Source organism: Rhopilema esculentum, unplaced genomic scaffold (genome assembly GCF_057945365.1).
Source record: "Rhopilema esculentum isolate cy_ngs unplaced genomic scaffold, ASM5794536v1 HiC_scaffold_23, whole genome shotgun sequence".
NCBI lineage: Eukaryota > Metazoa > Cnidaria > Scyphozoa > Rhizostomeae > Rhizostomatidae > Rhopilema > Rhopilema esculentum.
Genome location: NW_028300834.1, coordinates 227,665 through 244,864, shown reverse-complemented (window position 1 = coordinate 244,864; position 17,200 = coordinate 227,665). Strand labels below are relative to the sequence as shown.

The following is a 17,200-nucleotide window of genomic DNA, read 5'->3' as shown; positions in this document are numbered from 1 at the left end:
TTAGTAAGACTAACAAAGCTGTTCCTAAAAATTTGTACAAGGTTTTAACCGACTGCAAGAAAATGAATGCAAGAAATATTCTGAAACGTATTTTTAGCTTTACTAAAGATTTTCTCATTTATAATTATAATTCATAAAGATCTATAGTTATTCGGCGGCACTGCTCGCAACTAAGCCAGAAAATGATATCTATATCATTGTAGCCAGGCCTTTCTCGACCTTTCTGGAATCTTTGTTAGGCTGTCCCTTAAAACAGGTTTTTCTACCTTATACAATCTTATGCCCCTTTAGGCCGATGCCCCCTCCCACTTTGCTAATGCTTCCTACGTCCTTGATTAGAACGTTTTCAGTGAAGAATCTGAATGTCCTACATACTGAAGGCATAGCTTGTTTGACTGCTTGCAGTTGCAGTAGTGGAGCCATTTCACCAAAACATCATGATGATAGAAAATGTATGACTGACTTTCTTGCCAGTGCATTTGCATTATGTTTTGTTCTTTTGAAAGGGTCCCACAGTGGCTTGGCATCTGGGGTAAAAGTAAAGTTTTGCTTGTCAGTGTTGGGGGAACTTATAGGGCCTGGTGGAGCAATTCCCCAGAGTATGCTCTGGCTGTTGATCTTTCCAAGGAGAATGTCTCAGTTTCATCTGCATAAAAACAGTTTTGCATTTGTCCAATACCAAAGGCACGTAATTGATCAAAATGATTAATAGGAGTGGCCCAAGGATTTAGCCTTGAGGTACCCCATGTGTCATTTGTTCGGTTTGTGATGTTTATTGATCGTAGCAGAAAAACTGCTTTCTGTTGAATAAGTGATCTTCAAAGCAGGAAAGTTCCGTGACTTGCATGTCATGGCAACTTAGCTTATTTAGTAGTGTTCCATGATTGACAGTGTCGGAAGCTTTTACGATGGACAGTGTCGAATTCTGGTGTTCTTTTCTTTTTCAGCAATTCGTTTCTGATACCAAATCTTCTGAAGCATTCACGTTCTGATGAAGGTCTTTTCTGCCATTAACTCTTACAATTCTATTTAAGACCAAAACGTCAGGTGGTGGGAAAGAGCATTTTCTTTTTTTAAAACCTTTTTATACCCGTTTTCTCCCGTTTTACTGTATACTCTTTTCAAAGAATCATTTGCCGGGTTGTTCTTAAGCAAAGCAACCTTTTAATACGTATTCAATTCCAATGAAATATAGAAAATGAAGGAGAATAAGAGATCCAGGTAGGAAGCTGTGAAGTGGGTTTGGGGAAGCAGCTACATTGTCAAAATCCAGAGTGATTTTGGGGGAATGAGCTCCCCTTAATAAGTGAGTAAACTCATTTTTTATAAAAAACAAAGGTCGATATTGAGTAATCCAGTTTCTTAATGTTCTGGAAATTTCGATACTCATTGTTCCTTAAGAGTTTCTTAATTATGAATCATATCATGAATGATGTTATGAAATTTTCGTGACCTTTATTATCACGTCAAATATATCATAGGATTATACTATACAGTTCCCGCAAATGAGCAACTTCCTATCGTTTTTTTGAGCCGGTGAAAAGTGTGAGTGACTTCATATACACAATAGAGAAGACAGAGATCGTGGAAGCAGGGGGGAAGGGGGAGAGGTGAGGCTGAGTGGGCTTTAGCCCCCCCCCCAATAACTTCCATAATGTACTTAAAACCATACAAGAAATAATCCGGCTCTTTTCTAACATGTCTAGCTCCCCAAAAACGTTCTAACGCCCTCAATTCTAGAAGTTGCTTAAATCACAACTACATTCCTAATGTTTTAGGACTCTTATCCCTGGACTTACATTCCAGGAAACGAAAATAACAGTTTCGTGAATATTCAAGACGACTATCTTCGTAACAATTTGTCTGGAGCACAGGCTAAACAATTTGTTACATGGCTGTCACTTACGTACGGGTCGCTAGGAAGGAGCTTCTCCAATTTGGGTTTTTCCCTGTGGTCGTCCTTTGCCCTTTGACCATGATTAGTCTGCGATGTAAAGATGGAAGAAAGGCTATTTGTTGTCTTCTGGGCACTGATTGGACTGACTGAGAAAGGATGGTGAAAAAGAATAACCAAGCATCACAATCGTCTATATGGATAGGGTTTGGGTAAGGTTCGAAACTGCATTAGCGCCACTTTCTTTTTCAATATCGATAAAGGTTGTTTAGAACGCCGAGAATTTGTTTGGGAAAGCATTCAAGTTTGGAAAAAAGCATACAGGTTTATGTAAGTTGAAAATATGCAAGTTGTTTGGTTACTTTTGCATCCTTTATGGTAACTGGGCAATTTGCAAGGGTGTCCTCGCACTTTTGCCAAACAACAGTTGCTCCTTATTCGTCTAAAATGGACGAAAAGATATTGGGTAGGATATGTTTTGTATATATGTATGTGATATTAGTTTCTTTCATGAATTGAAAACTTAGTCATAAAAGTTATTTTGAGTTTTTTTATAAAAGCAAAGTTTGCTTACAGTTATAGGAGTAGATAGTAGTGGAAATTTTTCAATTGTTCGACACATGATTTTTTCTCTGCAACAAGCATTTTTGAATAACCTGAACCATGCAATGAAACCTGTTCTATTCGCCTGTTAAAGACCCCGAAGATGGCATCGCCAGGACATATAATGCTATCTTACCAATGGGATTACCAAAAGGAAGTTCGAAAGATATGCGAGGAGCTAAGAAATTTGGGACTTGAAGTTTGGATGGATTTGGATTCAATGTCTGGAGATATTTTTAACAAAATGGCTGAAGGAGTTGAGGGTGCTGCCATCATTATTATCTGCATGTCAAGCAAATACCAGCTGTCTGACAACTGTAATAAGGAATTCAAATATGCACAAGTAAAAAGAAAGAAAATCCTACCTGTTAAAATGGAGAAGGGATTCAATGCAACTGGAGCACTAGGTCTTATCACAGCTGGAAAATTGTACATTGACTTCAGTGATCTGTCAAAGTTCGATGAAAATGTCAAAAGTCTGGAAAGAGAAGTTAGAAGTTTGCTTGGGGAAATCAAAGGTAGTAGAGTTTTTCATAAGGGGAAGGGCTGGTCTTAATATGAAAGAGTTGGAGCAAGGTTAGTGTCGCTCAGGAAAATACATGTAGCCAAAATAGTCAAATGGGTACAGCCAGGAGCAGAAACATGGTCAATTTTTTTTTTGGGGGGAGCCTATTGTTTTGATAAGATGATGTTACATTTTCCCATTGTTTTAAAATAAAATGTACCATTGTCCTCCCTTTGTGCCCCCTTCCCCCCTCCAGGTGTCTGCCACTGGGCACAGTTTAATTTGAATAATCACTTGAACCTATAGTAATAAACTATTTTTCTAATTGCTTAAGTGGCTATTTAATTACATTAATTTTTGATCATTTTACTTTTACAGTGCAGTTTTTTATTCTCAGCAAAATCTGGTGAAAAATATTGATAGCTTTTGCAAAACAAAGGCAATATAAGAAAATGTAGTATTGAGGCTAATTTTTTGCATTCTGTTATTATTGGTATGATGACAAAAATCATTTTTTAGCCTCACAAGAGCTTGTTGACAGAAATAAAGCAGATATTGGTAAGTTCTTGATATTTAAAGTTTTGACAACAACAGTTGAGCAACTTAGATATCAAGGTAAGTGGAGGGTGTGGCAGTGAATTTTTCCACAGTAACAGACAGCAAAAACAGCAGAAAATAAGTGAGTTTTGTGCTGAATGGTGGAAAAATGTTTGGATTGCCATGGGATTGCAGGGGCATGGACAGATCCATAATTAATCCTCATTGCCACACGAGCAAACAATGGGACTGAGGAGCATTGCTCACAGAAAATTTTCTTTTGCTGCACCCTCCAGTTCTTTGGAAACCCCCTTTTTCAGTAAGTAAATGTTACACAGACACTTTTTTATTCTGTAGCTGGTGCTTTGCCAAGATAAGAGAAAAGGTTTTTTATAGGATTTGAAAAATTTGAAGAATTAAAGTAAAGCAACTTTCTTGAAGAATGCAGGATATTTCTGCTTTGATGCATGTAAGTGTGGGAAAAAGATTGAACTATGAAAAGACCCCAAAACACATGAGACTTGGAAAGTTTGAAATTATCTTAGAAAAGAATCAGTCTGCTCTTAAATTGATTGCTCCTTAACACTGTTCTTGAAAGTCTATGAGCTATTGAATTTAGGATAAAAGAACTTTAAGTTGCACTCAAAAGATTCCCTTTTTTCTCACTCTTATTTATCATTGTAGTCGTATAATTCCAATTTTAGCCCTGTTATTCAGCTTTTATGATCTTTCTTTTTAGCTGTAGCTACAAAGATGTTTCCAGTTTGTGTTGGGCATTCTTCTGAACATGCATGCAGAATAGACAAGACTGAGGCCATTCAATGCCAGCCTGATTTTGTATTTTATGGTAGTGAAACAGGAATTGAAGACATGGTTCCATTTAGTGTAGGGTCAGCTGGTGAGGGTGATAGCTGGAGGCATATAATTGTCCAGGTTTGCAAATATTTGAAGTAAATTTCAATCAATAGAAAATTGTTTGCTTATCTACATCCAAATACATCATTAAACCACTTCAAAAGAAAGCAGGAACCTTGAAATTGTTTTTTGGTACATTTTGTTGACTTGAAAAATCCTTATCAAACCAAGGAAGCACGTTAGTTTCAAGACAGAGTCTGTAAGACGGTTGTAGCAATGCAAATATAATTTACTATTCTGAATTAAAATAACCACACATTGAAAAATGCTTTATTTGTAAGGAGCGCTTTGAAGTGCTATCAAAAAATTTCATTTTCAAGTCATCTCTCACCGGTCTTTTTGCAGACATAGGAGATGAAAATTTTATTTTTGTCTTGTTCTACGAATCCAATTAATTGCTTACTCCACCAAATTCTTCATCCATAAGGTATATCTTCAAATATGAGATATATCGTATAATTTTAATCAAGGATCTGAGTTGTAGCAGCAAAAAATGATTCCAGTCTTGAAGTTAAGTCTACACAAATGCATTCAATGGCGGTTTAAAAGGGTCCAGACCGGCCACAGCCCCAGACTCCCTGCCTATGGTAGCCAGAAGGTGCACCACACCTAAGAAGAAAGTTAAAATTGTAAAGAACAAGGGCCCCGGGCCCCGCAGCAGCGTTGCTGTCAATGACCGGTGTATTGAAGCAAATGGAATCTTTCCGTTTCACTGATAGTTGCACAATTTGGCTCGAGTACCAGAATACTATTGCTTTAGAATTGATAAATTTTCGTTACCATTTGATAAATAGAGGCATGTCAAGGGTAAGAGAAGCAGTAAGAAATTAAAGCGGTTCTTCGAAAGAGCCGTTAAAATAACCGTTAAAAAGAGAAGGGACAGAGAATGAAAGGGATCAAGATAGAAAGTGAAAAAGTAAAAGAAAAAATTAGTGTATGAGAATTGGTAAAGTATAAAGAGATACAAGAGAAAGCGAATGAAAAATGTAAGAAAAATGAAGTTAAAGAAAGCTAATCGGAAGCATGACAACTACTTGACATTAGTTACACTGCCTTTTCAATTTGAAATTCAGAAAAATGTAAAATAATATAATTTCTCCATATGCATTTATCATAGGGATCCGATGCTGGAAAGCGTGGCTGGACCCACATCTTCACATTTTTTGCGTTCAGTTCCAAGAAGCTTTATACCATTCCGTATGCTGTAGGACACGCAGGAAATGAGAGTGGGGGATGGAAATACTGCGTGGAGGAGAATGTCAAGTCAGCCACAGATTATCAGTGGCCAAATAGCTTCAACCTGGATTTCGTTTTCTACTCGTTTCCTGTAAATCCAGAACACCTTACGCCGATTTTTGTTGGTAGCTTCCCCAACCACAACATTGCCAATATTGATGTGACTTGTGGGGCAGATAAGAATACCAAATTTTCTCATGCATTTTCGTTCCAAGCATTGTCATATGATCCACCTGAGTGTTTTCCTTTTTCTGTGGATAGAAATGGTATGCATACTACTTTTTCTTATATGTTTCTTCTCATTTGTTACGTATAATTTATTCGATTGTACATGGTAAAGCTATAGCCAAGACATGGTTACTGTGGCTTTTGGTACTAGGCTGATGGTTGTCACACTTTGTCACGTTGATAATTTCTTTGCCGCATGAGATTATCAACATACCAATTCCACATCCATCTTGGCAATGTGATAGTAGGTTTGTTTAATCAATTTTCTTTTACACTTGTAAAGCGATAGTCTTAGATATGTTTTTTCTCGGAGTCAAGTCGACCTGCAAAGAGCATTCTTTTTCCCCTTTATCTTTGCTGTCTGACCCCAACAACAAATTGTGGTCAAATCTAAAAGATTTAAAAATATACTGAATAGTCTTTTACATGACCAGCTCTACCTTAAATTAATTTTGAGGATATGTTTTAGAATCATAGTCATGATTACTTGTTTTAAACTTCGAGCTTTGGTTACTGCGGGGGCAACTGAAAACATCATGGTCACAGAGCTGTCCATACTTTCAGGGCTCTATAAAGGCTTCAAACTCGAGCACATTCACGTTTGCAGCGAAGGTATTATTTTTTTCTGCATGCTTGACATTGCAGATTTTAGATTTGCACGCTGCCATTATGCTCTGAATATTTGCAACCTTTGAGAATTTGGTCTATTCGGTTGATACAATCATTCTTTTTAGAAAATATAAGGCACGATGATGACCCAAGATATTGTATACGGGAAGAAATGCAAGAAGAACTTGTCGGGTATGACGATGGCTGGAAAAAGCAGTTATATTTACTTTTTGGATTCAAAAAGATGCAGCCAGGCACAATTCCTATTGCTCTTGGTTACAAGGCATACTCCGGCGGCAGGCAGTTCTGCATCACAAACAATTCGTATACGGTTCCAAAAGACTGGACCCTAGAGGCTGTGTTTTTTGCATACCCATTCGATTCCTCATTGGCTGTTTCGGTTGCGGTTGGCTTTGAGTCGCAATATGGCTGCTCCAGATTAGGGCAAGCCGACCGCCTTCACGAGGCCTACTTTCAACACGACTTCACTTTTTGTGGCTACTCGTATCAGCACTACGGCACGGTTCCGATTTCAATAGGAGAAGCAGGGGCTGAGGATAACCACACCCTTAGAAGTCGCGTAGAATTAGGCAAAGACGCTGGAAATAGAGGCTGGAATCACTGCTTTACTGTTTATGCATTCAAAGAGCGAAAGCCTGGAACGTTTGCCGTGACAGTGAGTCACACCGATTTCAGCTTAGGTGGTTGGAAATACCGGGTGACCAAGGAGGGTAATCAATCTGTGACGTCAGAATGGGTCCATGATTTTGTTTTCTATGCCTATCCACTACCAAACGAACAGATTATTTCTGATTGAATTTCCTGACCATATTATAAATTTCAGCAAAGTTTCCGCCATTGGATGTTATTCAAAGGTAGTTGGTCTCATGCTTTTTTCACTATAATACACACGTCGCTTCTTACATTATTCGTAAATGTAATTTTGTATCTTTTTGTCCATTGCGTACTCTTCATGTGTACCGTCTGTTTGCTATACAAACGTATTTATTTTATTTTTGTAAAATACATTTCACTTCAAATGCTGCAAAATGAATTTATATTATTTAGTTATTATTCATATATCAGCGAAAGCTTCTGCTGTTATCATATACAAAGCCACTAGACTTGTGTTTCTCTTTTAGTAACTTTTTCATTTTTTTTTCTTTTTTCCAGTTCTGTTTTGCTGTAATTTTGCTAGAGGGAGTAGATTATTCTTTGCATTTTTGGCTTGTTAAGACTGAGATCAAAATTGAAAATCTTGAAAAGGTTTCCGAAACCCCATAAATAAACTCCAACAGGGACTCTGTTAAAAAGTGACAGAAAATAAAAAATCATTTCGCCCATATCTAAAAAGCTTTTTATGATATTTCTATCAACTTTCATCGATTCAAAATTTTATCGTGTTAAGAAGCGTTGTTGTAAAGGGGTTGACTTACATTTTCTTACGATGAAATGTGTGAATGTTTTTTTAAAATGGACGTGGTCGCATGCTATTGTGTATTCCTCTAGATCCCTTAATATCTCAATTTTTTCGGGACCTGGCGCCCCCCCTGCTTTTCACTGGGTACCTTTGACCAGAAACTCACATATGAAGCATACTTCACCCCATGTTTACCATAAAACAAATTTGAAATCCTAAAAAGTGATATTTGATTATTATTTTCCCAATGAAATCAATGAAGAAAGTGGGTAAGCCATCGTTTATTTGTTGAAAATCTTTGAGCCACAAAGAATACACTACCTGAAATAGGTGGCAATAGCCAGGGCAAAAGTAAAGAAAAAATTTCCTCGTTAGATCTTTTAAAGGGTGTTGTCACGAAATTGTAGCTACGGCCCTGCCACTTTTAGGTTATTTTTTTTCTTTTGCCCCCCCCCAAAGAAAATCTCGGTCTTTGCTTCAACCTACGTTGAGCCAAGATAGATGCTTCCCAGCAAAGACGCCAAGCTACAAAATAAGATTCGAACCTGACCTTCCTTCATTTTGAGCAATAAACTTTGACAGGGAAATTGTTTTGACAAACTAAGCAAGTGCCTAAAACCAAATCTTACTTCAGAATATGGTTGTATATCGGTAACTGATTGATTTTCCAGGATTGGCCAAAAAAATATTTCCGGGAAATTACATGATCGATGACGCCAATAATTGCCTTGGAATTGTCTTATAAACGACGATAACTTTTGAAATACGGTGTTTGTGACAATAAAAAAGGTCAATATTTTTCAGCTTATATAGGCCTTTCCTTTGGTACAATATTTTTTCAATTTTGCTGATGTAAGCATGTTTGTTGATGACGTCATCTTTTTATGCACTGGTTTTTTTTTCAATTTGCAGAGTAGGTAGAGTTCCGCACCTTCTGCTTAAAAGTTTTGATGGATTAGATAAGGCATTTGGTATTAGGCACTTGCTTAGTTTGTCACTACAATTTCCCTGTCTATTTTGAAGTCAAATCTCGATGGCTTTTATTCAAGCAGACGATATGATAAAAGGCTACGTTGCCCCTATTATAATGGCTAAGCTACATTTATTGTGTAAAAAAATTCATAGAACAGACACGGCGCCAATGGTGGGTCTGCATCTCCCCAGAACAGACACGACTGGGGCGGTGGGGCTGCAGCTCCCTCCACTTTTTCAGAGATAAAATCTTCTGACCGGCTTTTTTATTATTTTATCATTCTTGATTTTATTTTATTCTATTTACTAACTTATTTATGAATATTTCTATTATTTGTCTATTATTTGCGTACTATGATCAATTCAGTAGATAACTTTCTGTATCATTGCAATCTCTGCATTCTGGATGTGTAGACATGGCCTACTAAAAATACTCGAGAGAAAGAACGAGAAAGATGATGCACGTTTCTGTTCAGGAAGTAAATTTCTGTCAATCAATAAAACAGTTTCTTGTTATTCACATCGATGTGCACTCTGAACCAAAGGTCACCTATTTTCTTTCCCCGACGACTTTTACTAGAGTTTCAGCCTGACTCCTTCCTCCCCCTCCCAATTTTTTCCTTAAAAGTCAATAATTTTCTGAGAATCGTCGAACTGTCTTTTCTGAGCGGTAAAGTAATTTTAGTCTGGGAGATGCATTAACCATTTAAGGAGGCTTAATTTCAAAAAATTTCTTTCGCGTCGGACCCGGCCATGGTGGGTCCTTCCATGTCACTAAACTTTTAGCCCCCCCCCCTCCAGTTTCAATTTTGTGGCGCCGTCTCTGTAGAAAATAAGACTGCTTCAGGGCCCCTCAAGCCCCAGTGACTTTCATTGTTTTAAACGATAGGCTATTGTCCTTCTCTTTTTATAAACAAAGGCGTACCCCCGCAGTTAATTTCCCCTTAGAATAGGCTATGCTTGGCTTCGATTACTTCCGTTTTTTATCGTCAGTGTAGTAATATTAAAAAGTTTATTATTGCAAAAATTATGCTGCAAGTGCAGGATAGGTTTTTCATAATGCTTAGATTTGTGACTCCAAAGAACAAGCTACAGACTCCTTCGTTTTGCTCAGTTGACAAACCGACGTTTGCTCGGCTTTGCCCTTCCCCCTAATTTTTCAGTGCCTGCACACTGCACGGGCTCACTTGTGGCTGCTTCCGTACTTCCTTCCGTATTTTTGAATATTTTATCGAATAATTAAACCATCAAACCAAACAATAGAGATCCGTCAGGTTTATTTGTTTGCTTCAACAGAATGAGATCATCTCTTTGTTTTCCAACCAATCAGTTCGAATGAATACATATTGCGAACAGCATATAAATTTGGAAAAGCAATTGAACTCCGTCTCTCATCTGAAGGAAGACATCGAGGAAGTGGCCGCCTTATAAGCAATATAGTAGGACTCCAGTCAAAGGTTTGGAATTGTTATCTGATTGTTTTAAGGACTTTCTATGAGGGGTGCGTACAATATACAAACGAATAATTGATGTAAGAAACTTCTTTAAAGGCTGGAATACACTAGGCATTTAATTGCCGCATTTAGTTGACTAGTGTATTCGCAGAGGTTACCTAATTATTGCCATACATTTTCAAATTATCAAAATTATCTACGAGTAAGGGACAATGACGCAAAATGAATCATCGATGAAAGGCATCTTAATTGGATTAAACAACAGGCATTTAGTTGACTGGCAATTAAATGCCTAGTGTATTCCAGCCTTAACAATTTAGTAATGCAGTTATAATTAAGGACACAGCTCAGTGGAGCTATAGTATAGAGCCATGTAGATCTGTGACGTGTAGTATTAATGTATTGTAAACTTTTCAAAGCATAGATGAAAAAATTGTCTTCAGTAGGACTGAGTTCACCAAAAGTGAATGTAAAATGTCATAAATCTGTTGCGTAGATGATGCAAAGCAAATGTGTTTTAACCTTTTGAGGTGCGAGTGCGAACGGTTTCAATTTCAAGCCTAAGCATGCTGTTTTGCTTCGTTAAGCAAAAGTGTCATATTTATACAGCAGGTTGTTTCGCAATCTTACGTCGTTGCTTGGAAATTGTTGTGACAACTAAGCAAGTCTGGCGTTAGAGTATGGTGTTCTATTGATGACTGATTGATTTTCCTAAAGGGCCCAAACTTTTCCGGTGTATAATTTAGTAGATAAAGTTTAGGTGAGCCCTTAACGCTACCATGTGTACACCATTGCTATGCTCTGCTGACTTGCTGTGGCGGAAACCCCTACCCTATTGTCCTCTTTAAAATTCCTGGAAGGTTTTTTGTTTTCGTGGAAATCTCGTGCGCGGCTTGAAAAGTTCATCCTCTATTTACAATATTTATAGTTAAAGTAACTACTAAGTGACGGCACGTGCGTGACATGTGACAGGAGAGTGAGGGTTGGCTTTTGACTGTTTCTTAATTAATTTTTTGAAAACAGAGTATTAACTAAAAGGAGAACAAACTTTTATGTTTTTCAATAATCAATAATCAATTTTTTTCTGATAAACATCGAATCGTCTTTTCTGAACGGTATAGAATTTTATCAAATTTTATTCTGTGAGATGCATTTTTAGCCATTTTAGAAGGCTTAATATCAGAAATCTACTTGCGCGTTGTACCCAACCATGGTTGGGCCTCCTCTGTCACTAAACTTGACTGGTAATTTGTTGCCGTCAATGACAGTGTCAACGAGAGTAAATTCTCGCCAAGACCCCTATATTCTGATAATTTTTCCTTATAAACATCTTCATAGAAAAGCGCTATCCTTCTTGCAACCAGAATCTTTACTGAGCTCATTTTATGTACCAGACAGCCAAACTTGGTTATGTCTATGCTGTCTGTCACATCACTTACAAGACAATGATCATTAGTTTGCCTAGTCGATGAGCAGACATTTTTGACCGCGAATTGGTCAACCTAACAACGTAGAAAACGAAACAACTTGCTGGTAGTTTCTCTGTGAGTCCTCTCGTCTACCACGAAATGAAATTGGTTGACTTTCTAGTTGCAGACATCAGAACAACCATGTTAGACCAATGTTGTTTCTACAGACTCAAAGAAAACTCACTGAATAGCACAAAAATATCCGAGAATGTTTTAAGGAAAACTATAGCTTGCCATGCAGATATGGGAAGAGAAATAATTAAACGTTCTTGAAATGCCGAAAGCACTTTGGTGCGGTAGACAATAACATTTGAGGCATTTATTCTTTTTTATTTGGTTGGTGTGTCCAAAATTAAGGTCGTCAGCGCTCCACAATTATCGAGTTCGTAGATTTGTTTTTACCTAGTTTTAAAACAGATATTATCAGTCGTTAGTTGTGGACGAGGGATTATGTAATCACGTAAAACTACAGTATTTGTAAAAACAGTGGTCACCCCTGAAACAAATGCCTTTCTGCAGAGGACGCCTGTTTGCTTTGACTCAGTGCCTTAAACATCAGCCAGTGGCAGACATCTGGGGGACGAGGGGGGACGACTGCCACCCAATACTTAAGTGGACAATGTTCTTTGTCCTAAAACAATGGGAAATGAGACGTCCGCCCCTGACATCATCATCAGCAGCCAAAAAAATGTTTACTTTGAAAAACTTAATTCAACACAAATAAATAAAATTCCCATAAGATTGGCACCCAAAAACCTCTTGAAAGTATAAACGTCGTTTTGATTCACACTCCATTTGGGACGCTGTTTGGGTCCAAAAACGTTCCATCTAGAACGGGGGTGCGGTCCTAAAAAGTTAGGAGGAGGCTGTGCTGTATGCAACCTTTAGAAGCCACACCCATTACCAAACCCAGAATGATAGGAAATTTCTCATTCATGGAAGATCTAGAGCAGAAAAAGGTTGCCAACACAGATTGTGCCCATCTAAGGCCGGATTAACCCTCACAGACTAAAGCACGTTCGTACAGGGCATCTTTGTCAAAGGGGGCATCACTAAATCGAGAAACGGTCGAAAAAAGATTTGTAAAAAATTTGATATAATTAGTGCAAGTTGATCATAAGGAGGGCTTGGCTTGTACAGTATATTGCACGGGCACGGAAGGAATTAGCAATTATTTTTGGGAGGGGCGGGGTGCTGCTAATGAGAAACTTCTTGTTTTATCAATAAATTGGGGAGGTTTTATCGTTGTTTTTATTTGAAAAATGATTTTTCACTGCAACCTACATGGTGTATCTGGTCATCACTGTGACCAGATCTCAATTTCGCAATTATGCTGAAATTGTCATAAAACTAAATGTCATAAATGTCAGATTTACAAAATTCGTGCTAGATTTAAAATCGAGGCTCTCTCGTTTGAAAGAGAAGCCAGCGCATATGCAGAATAGCAAAAAACCCAGAACAACGTTCAACAAATAGAGGATTTAAGTTGAACAGTTTACAAACCAGCATAATCAATTCAAATTAACAAAAACATGATTAGTTCATACAATGTCAATTGCTGGGAATTCTTAAAATTCATCTTCGCTGTTGGAATCAAGATCGTCTTTAGGAAAATTAACTAAGATATCCTGCACTCTGGTGTAAATGTTCTGGTTCATTTTATTTTTCATGGACTTTGTTGGTTCAAAATTGGTGCACTTAATATGAACTCATGTTGAATGGGTGTTAAAAGTTTGCATGCAGATACTTGACATCCACCATTTTCCCAGTTGGCCCGAAACTTATTAACAGAATCATAACATTATTTTAATAATGTAAAAATTATGCCAGAATTATGCTAGATTTCCGATTATGCCAGATTTTATGCTAAATGACGATTTTTGGTCAAAAATATGATCAAAGTATAATATAATGCTGTATCTGGTCACACTGCTGGTCATGAGGTCAACAACCTTAATAGAATGTGACATTGCTGAAACGGGGCATCAAAATCGTTTAGTGCTTAGGGCACGCATAACACTCAATCTGCCCTGCGTCCATCCCCACATGTGAATAAAGTGAGTATTGAATTGAATGATTTAATGAATAGTGCACGAGAAGACAATGTTTGCCGACCAAGCTCAGTATTATCTCATAACGTAGCCAAATATTCTGTTTTCTGTCGATAATATCAATTTTCCAGGTATCATTAAATATTTTTATTGACTGTTTACTTGCAGTTTGAACACGCAAAAGATGATCATACCAATTTGTGTCGGACATAACTCCAGTTGGGCTTCAAGAGTAGGTAGAGGCGAGCATGCAAGCTCCTTGGGGTGCCAACACGACCATTTGTTCTATGCAAGCGATGTACAGCTTCCAGGAACAGTTCCAATTAGCATCGGACACGCAGGAAATGGCGAGGAGTGGAGACACACCGTTGTTCAGGTCAGTCCCACACACTTACTGATTTCTTTTGGAGACTAGGGCAGATAAATGAGATTCGGGCATGTTTGCTCATACTTCTGAGCCTTTTTCAGTAACGCAATTATTTGTTTCTCAAGTGTAACGTCACAAAAAAGTAATTTTAGAATTCTGGATTTTTGGCAAAATAGCCTGACAGAATGGCATGAAATAGCTCATGAAATTACACCATGAAAGAACACCAAGAGATTGCCTAATCAGCTAAATATGGTGCAGATTTGGTAAGGTAGTTTGGCTTAGTTCATAAAGTTTAGATTAAAAAGTTTCGTTCATAAACCTAATCTTTTACAGATAAAGTAATTCCCGCAGGTGAACTGTCAGTCTGTCAACAACAAAAATTAGCATACATGCGAAAACAGTAGTGGATACTTGGCCTAGTATTGGGGGAACAAGCCTATTGTTTTGATAATATAACGTCACATTTTCCCTTTGTTTTAGAGCAAAAGTCTATTGTTTTCCAAAATATCGGGGAGGGGTTGACCGCCATCCTTCGCTTCTCCAGATGTCCGCCACTGTATAAAAGAATTGCATTCACAACTCCTTTACTGGCGAAATTCTTTTAATGAAAAAATGACTGCCGTTGCGGCCTTAGATTTAGATTCTGTTGAGTTGGATTAGTCGTAATTTTACTTATCTAAAAATTCACGAAATTGTTTTGAGAATATTAGCTTCTTACTATTGTCTATATTCATTTTTTTCACTTGCCAGCCAACATATTGAAGTGAAATCCATCTATATGTATGCTCACAAAAATAATTTTCACATTATAGAGCGCAAACGCTGCTGGGAACGGCTGGACCCACGACTTCACATTTTACGCCTTCAGCTCGCAGCAACCAGGAACAATTCCCTACGCAGTTGGGCACGCTACATACGAACATGGCTGGAAGTTTAGATTGCAAGAGAACGCAACATACGTAGGTGACCATGGCTGGACACATGGCTTCGTTTTCTATGTCTTTCCAGTCAATCCAGAAGTATTAATGCCTATATCTGTAGGCTCATATTCAGGCCACTGGACTGCTAAAGTTGTCAGTGGTGTATCTGCGAAGGACGACCTTTTTGATCACGTTTTTACGTTTAAAGCATTGGAGCATCAACAACCAGGCACCATTCCATTTGCCGTTGGTTCAGCAGGTGAGTCATTTCGTGGCAAAACCATCAATTCATTTTCAATCTAATTCAACTTAATGGCATATTACCAACTTTAAAGAGGCTGTCGCTTCCTGTATATAAGAAAAGCAAAGAAGATCATGAACCCAGAAGTACTCACACAAGATATTTGAAAAAGCAATAATACTTCAATTTTCCCCATATTTGGGAAAAAAATTCAAAGTGTTTATGCTTATATAGTGACAATTTTCGTTTCTTCACTTGTTCTCGGACGTGTTGAGGACTGGAAAATAGCATTGGAGTGGACGAAATATATTGCAGCTATTGACTTGAAAAATTTTTTCGAGCAAAACGAATTGCCTATGAAGTAGAAAGGAATTCGCAAAAAAAATTTTGGTGGTGCAAAAATTATAAAGGGCTTTGAAAAAGGCAGTCATTTTGAAACATACTTAAGCTTTTTGACTGACACTCTTCAGAGTTTAAAACGTCAAAACATAAATCGAAACTCCAAGCTAGGAAATATTATCCAAGATTATCTGTCTAACAAAAAATAAGATTACTGCAGCTCCTAAGATGATATAAGATGATGGGAAATTCAGTTGATTGTAGCCTTCCAATTTCCCGTACTGAGCCCTTATGCGGGATCTTCATTTTGCCAGTATTTCCGCTTGAATGATTTTGCCTCGGCTGAAAACAGCAAGTAGAAATCTAGCGCCTTCGGCGCTTCTGTAATATTGATTGGTGATAAATTGAACGAAAAACGGGCATACGTCATTTCGTCGCTTCCAGATAGCTAAACAGGACTATTCACGTACACAAAGATTTCTTTGTTTATATCTGAAATCAACCTGCCTTAGGATTCTCTGCATAAGAATTTCAGTTTTTCTGAATTTGGATTCTCTGTTTAGTAGGTTGACACTTTTGTCATTAGCCGTAATACTGATGTTATGTTGCTTTCTGTGCAGGTAGTGGCGACCATAGAAGACACCAGCTTTGTAAAGGAACAAATGCCGGTGGCAATGGCTGGAACCACGAGATGGTATTTTATGCCTTTGAAGAGCAGAAGCCTGGCACTATTCCGATTGCTGTTGGTCATGCTACCTACTCAGGAGGCTGGAAATTTCGTGTCTCAGAAAACTGTTCCTTTGCAGGGGATAATGGATGGACCCATGACTTTGTCATGTATGCCTACCCAGCCGATACATCACTTCTCATGCAAGTAGCTGTCGGTTGTGACACTGAGCAATGGTGTTCCTGGTTGAAAGCTGGACCCAGAGTTCAAGACCACTATTTTCAGCATACATTTTCATTCTACGGTTTCCGATCTCCGTACCCCGGTACTGTTCCATTATCTGTTGGAGAAGCCGGTGATCCATACTCTCGTTCACTTAGGAGTCGTATTGACCAGGGTACCCATGCTGGCGGTAACGGATGGAACCATGTGCTCACTGTTTATGTGTTCCCGAGCCGCAAGCCAGGAACAGTTCCAATAGCTGTCGGTCATGCAGATTTTCAAAAAGGTGGTTGGAAGTACATGGTGTCTGAAAATTGCCAAAATGCAGGTACCCAAGGATGGCAGCACGATTTTGTTGTCTACGCTTACCCAGGCGGAAAGTGAATATTTCAAAATTGGACTTGCTTAATTCAACAATCAATCAACGTATAATGCAAAACCCTGATCATGACGAAATTTTATCTTTTTTAGAACACAAGAGTTAACTTTTGATTTGACCAAAAATGAATTTATTACTTATTGCAAGTTGTTCTTGTGTTATGTACCAA

The 17,200-nt window shown here is 38.0% G+C and overlaps 2 protein-coding genes across 4 annotated transcripts; both read left to right on the top strand.

The window, feature by feature from the left end:
• Positions 1 to 1,949: 1,949 nt before the first annotated feature.
• Positions 1,950 to 10,353, top strand: LOC135690596 (uncharacterized). Of its 3 annotated transcripts, XR_010516659.2 has the most exons (7): positions 1,950 to 2,106; positions 2,592 to 3,015; positions 3,522 to 3,560; positions 4,279 to 4,472; positions 5,572 to 5,956; positions 6,653 to 7,402; positions 10,216 to 10,353. XR_010516659.2 is itself a non-coding variant. In XM_065208194.2 (6 exons), the coding sequence occupies exons 1-6, from the start codon at positions 2,092 to 2,094 to the stop codon at positions 7,342 to 7,344; spliced, it is 1,749 nt and encodes a 582-aa protein (XP_065064266.2). In that variant the 5' UTR covers positions 1,950 to 2,091; the 3' UTR covers positions 7,345 to 10,196. The 3 variants fall into 3 exon arrangements, 2 of the variants coding, with proteins under 2 accessions (XP_065064266.2, XP_065064267.2); XM_065208194.2 differs by lacking the exon at positions 10,216 to 10,353 and having other exon boundaries at positions 6,653 to 10,196; XM_065208195.2 differs by lacking the exon at positions 10,216 to 10,353 and having other exon boundaries at positions 1,950 to 2,224; positions 6,653 to 10,196.
• On the top strand, positions 10,269 to 17,177 carry LOC135690599 (uncharacterized). The gene is made up of 4 exons (XM_065208197.2): positions 10,269 to 10,420; positions 14,062 to 14,269; positions 15,076 to 15,442; positions 16,384 to 17,177. Exons 2-4 carry the CDS (start codon positions 14,078 to 14,080, stop codon positions 17,034 to 17,036), a joined length of 1,212 nt encoding a protein of 403 aa, XP_065064269.2. The 5' UTR covers positions 10,269 to 10,420; positions 14,062 to 14,077; the 3' UTR covers positions 17,037 to 17,177.
• The last annotated feature ends 23 nt before the right edge of the window (positions 17,178 to 17,200 follow it).

What these genes read in the sequence shown, in the direction of transcription:
- LOC135690596 (XM_065208194.2), top strand. An exon ending in TTTGCTTGGGGAAATCAAAG is followed by an intron (nt 3,016 to 3,521) that starts GTAGTAGAGTTT and finishes ATCATTTTTTAG; the next exon opens with CCTCACAAGAGCTTGTTGAC. An exon ending in GGAGGCATATAATTGTCCAG is followed by an intron (nt 4,473 to 5,571) that starts GTTTGCAAATAT and finishes CATTTATCATAG; the next exon opens with GGATCCGATGCTGGAAAGCG.
- LOC135690599 (XM_065208197.2), top strand. Translation starts at nt 14,078, where the DNA reads ATGATCATACCAATTTGTGTCGGACATAACTCCAGTTGGGCTTCAAGA. An exon ending in GGAGACACACCGTTGTTCAG is followed by an intron (nt 14,270 to 15,075) that starts GTCAGTCCCACA and finishes TTCACATTATAG; the next exon opens with AGCGCAAACGCTGCTGGGAA. An exon ending in ATTTGCCGTTGGTTCAGCAG is followed by an intron (nt 15,443 to 16,383) that starts GTGAGTCATTTC and finishes CTTTCTGTGCAG; the next exon opens with GTAGTGGCGACCATAGAAGA.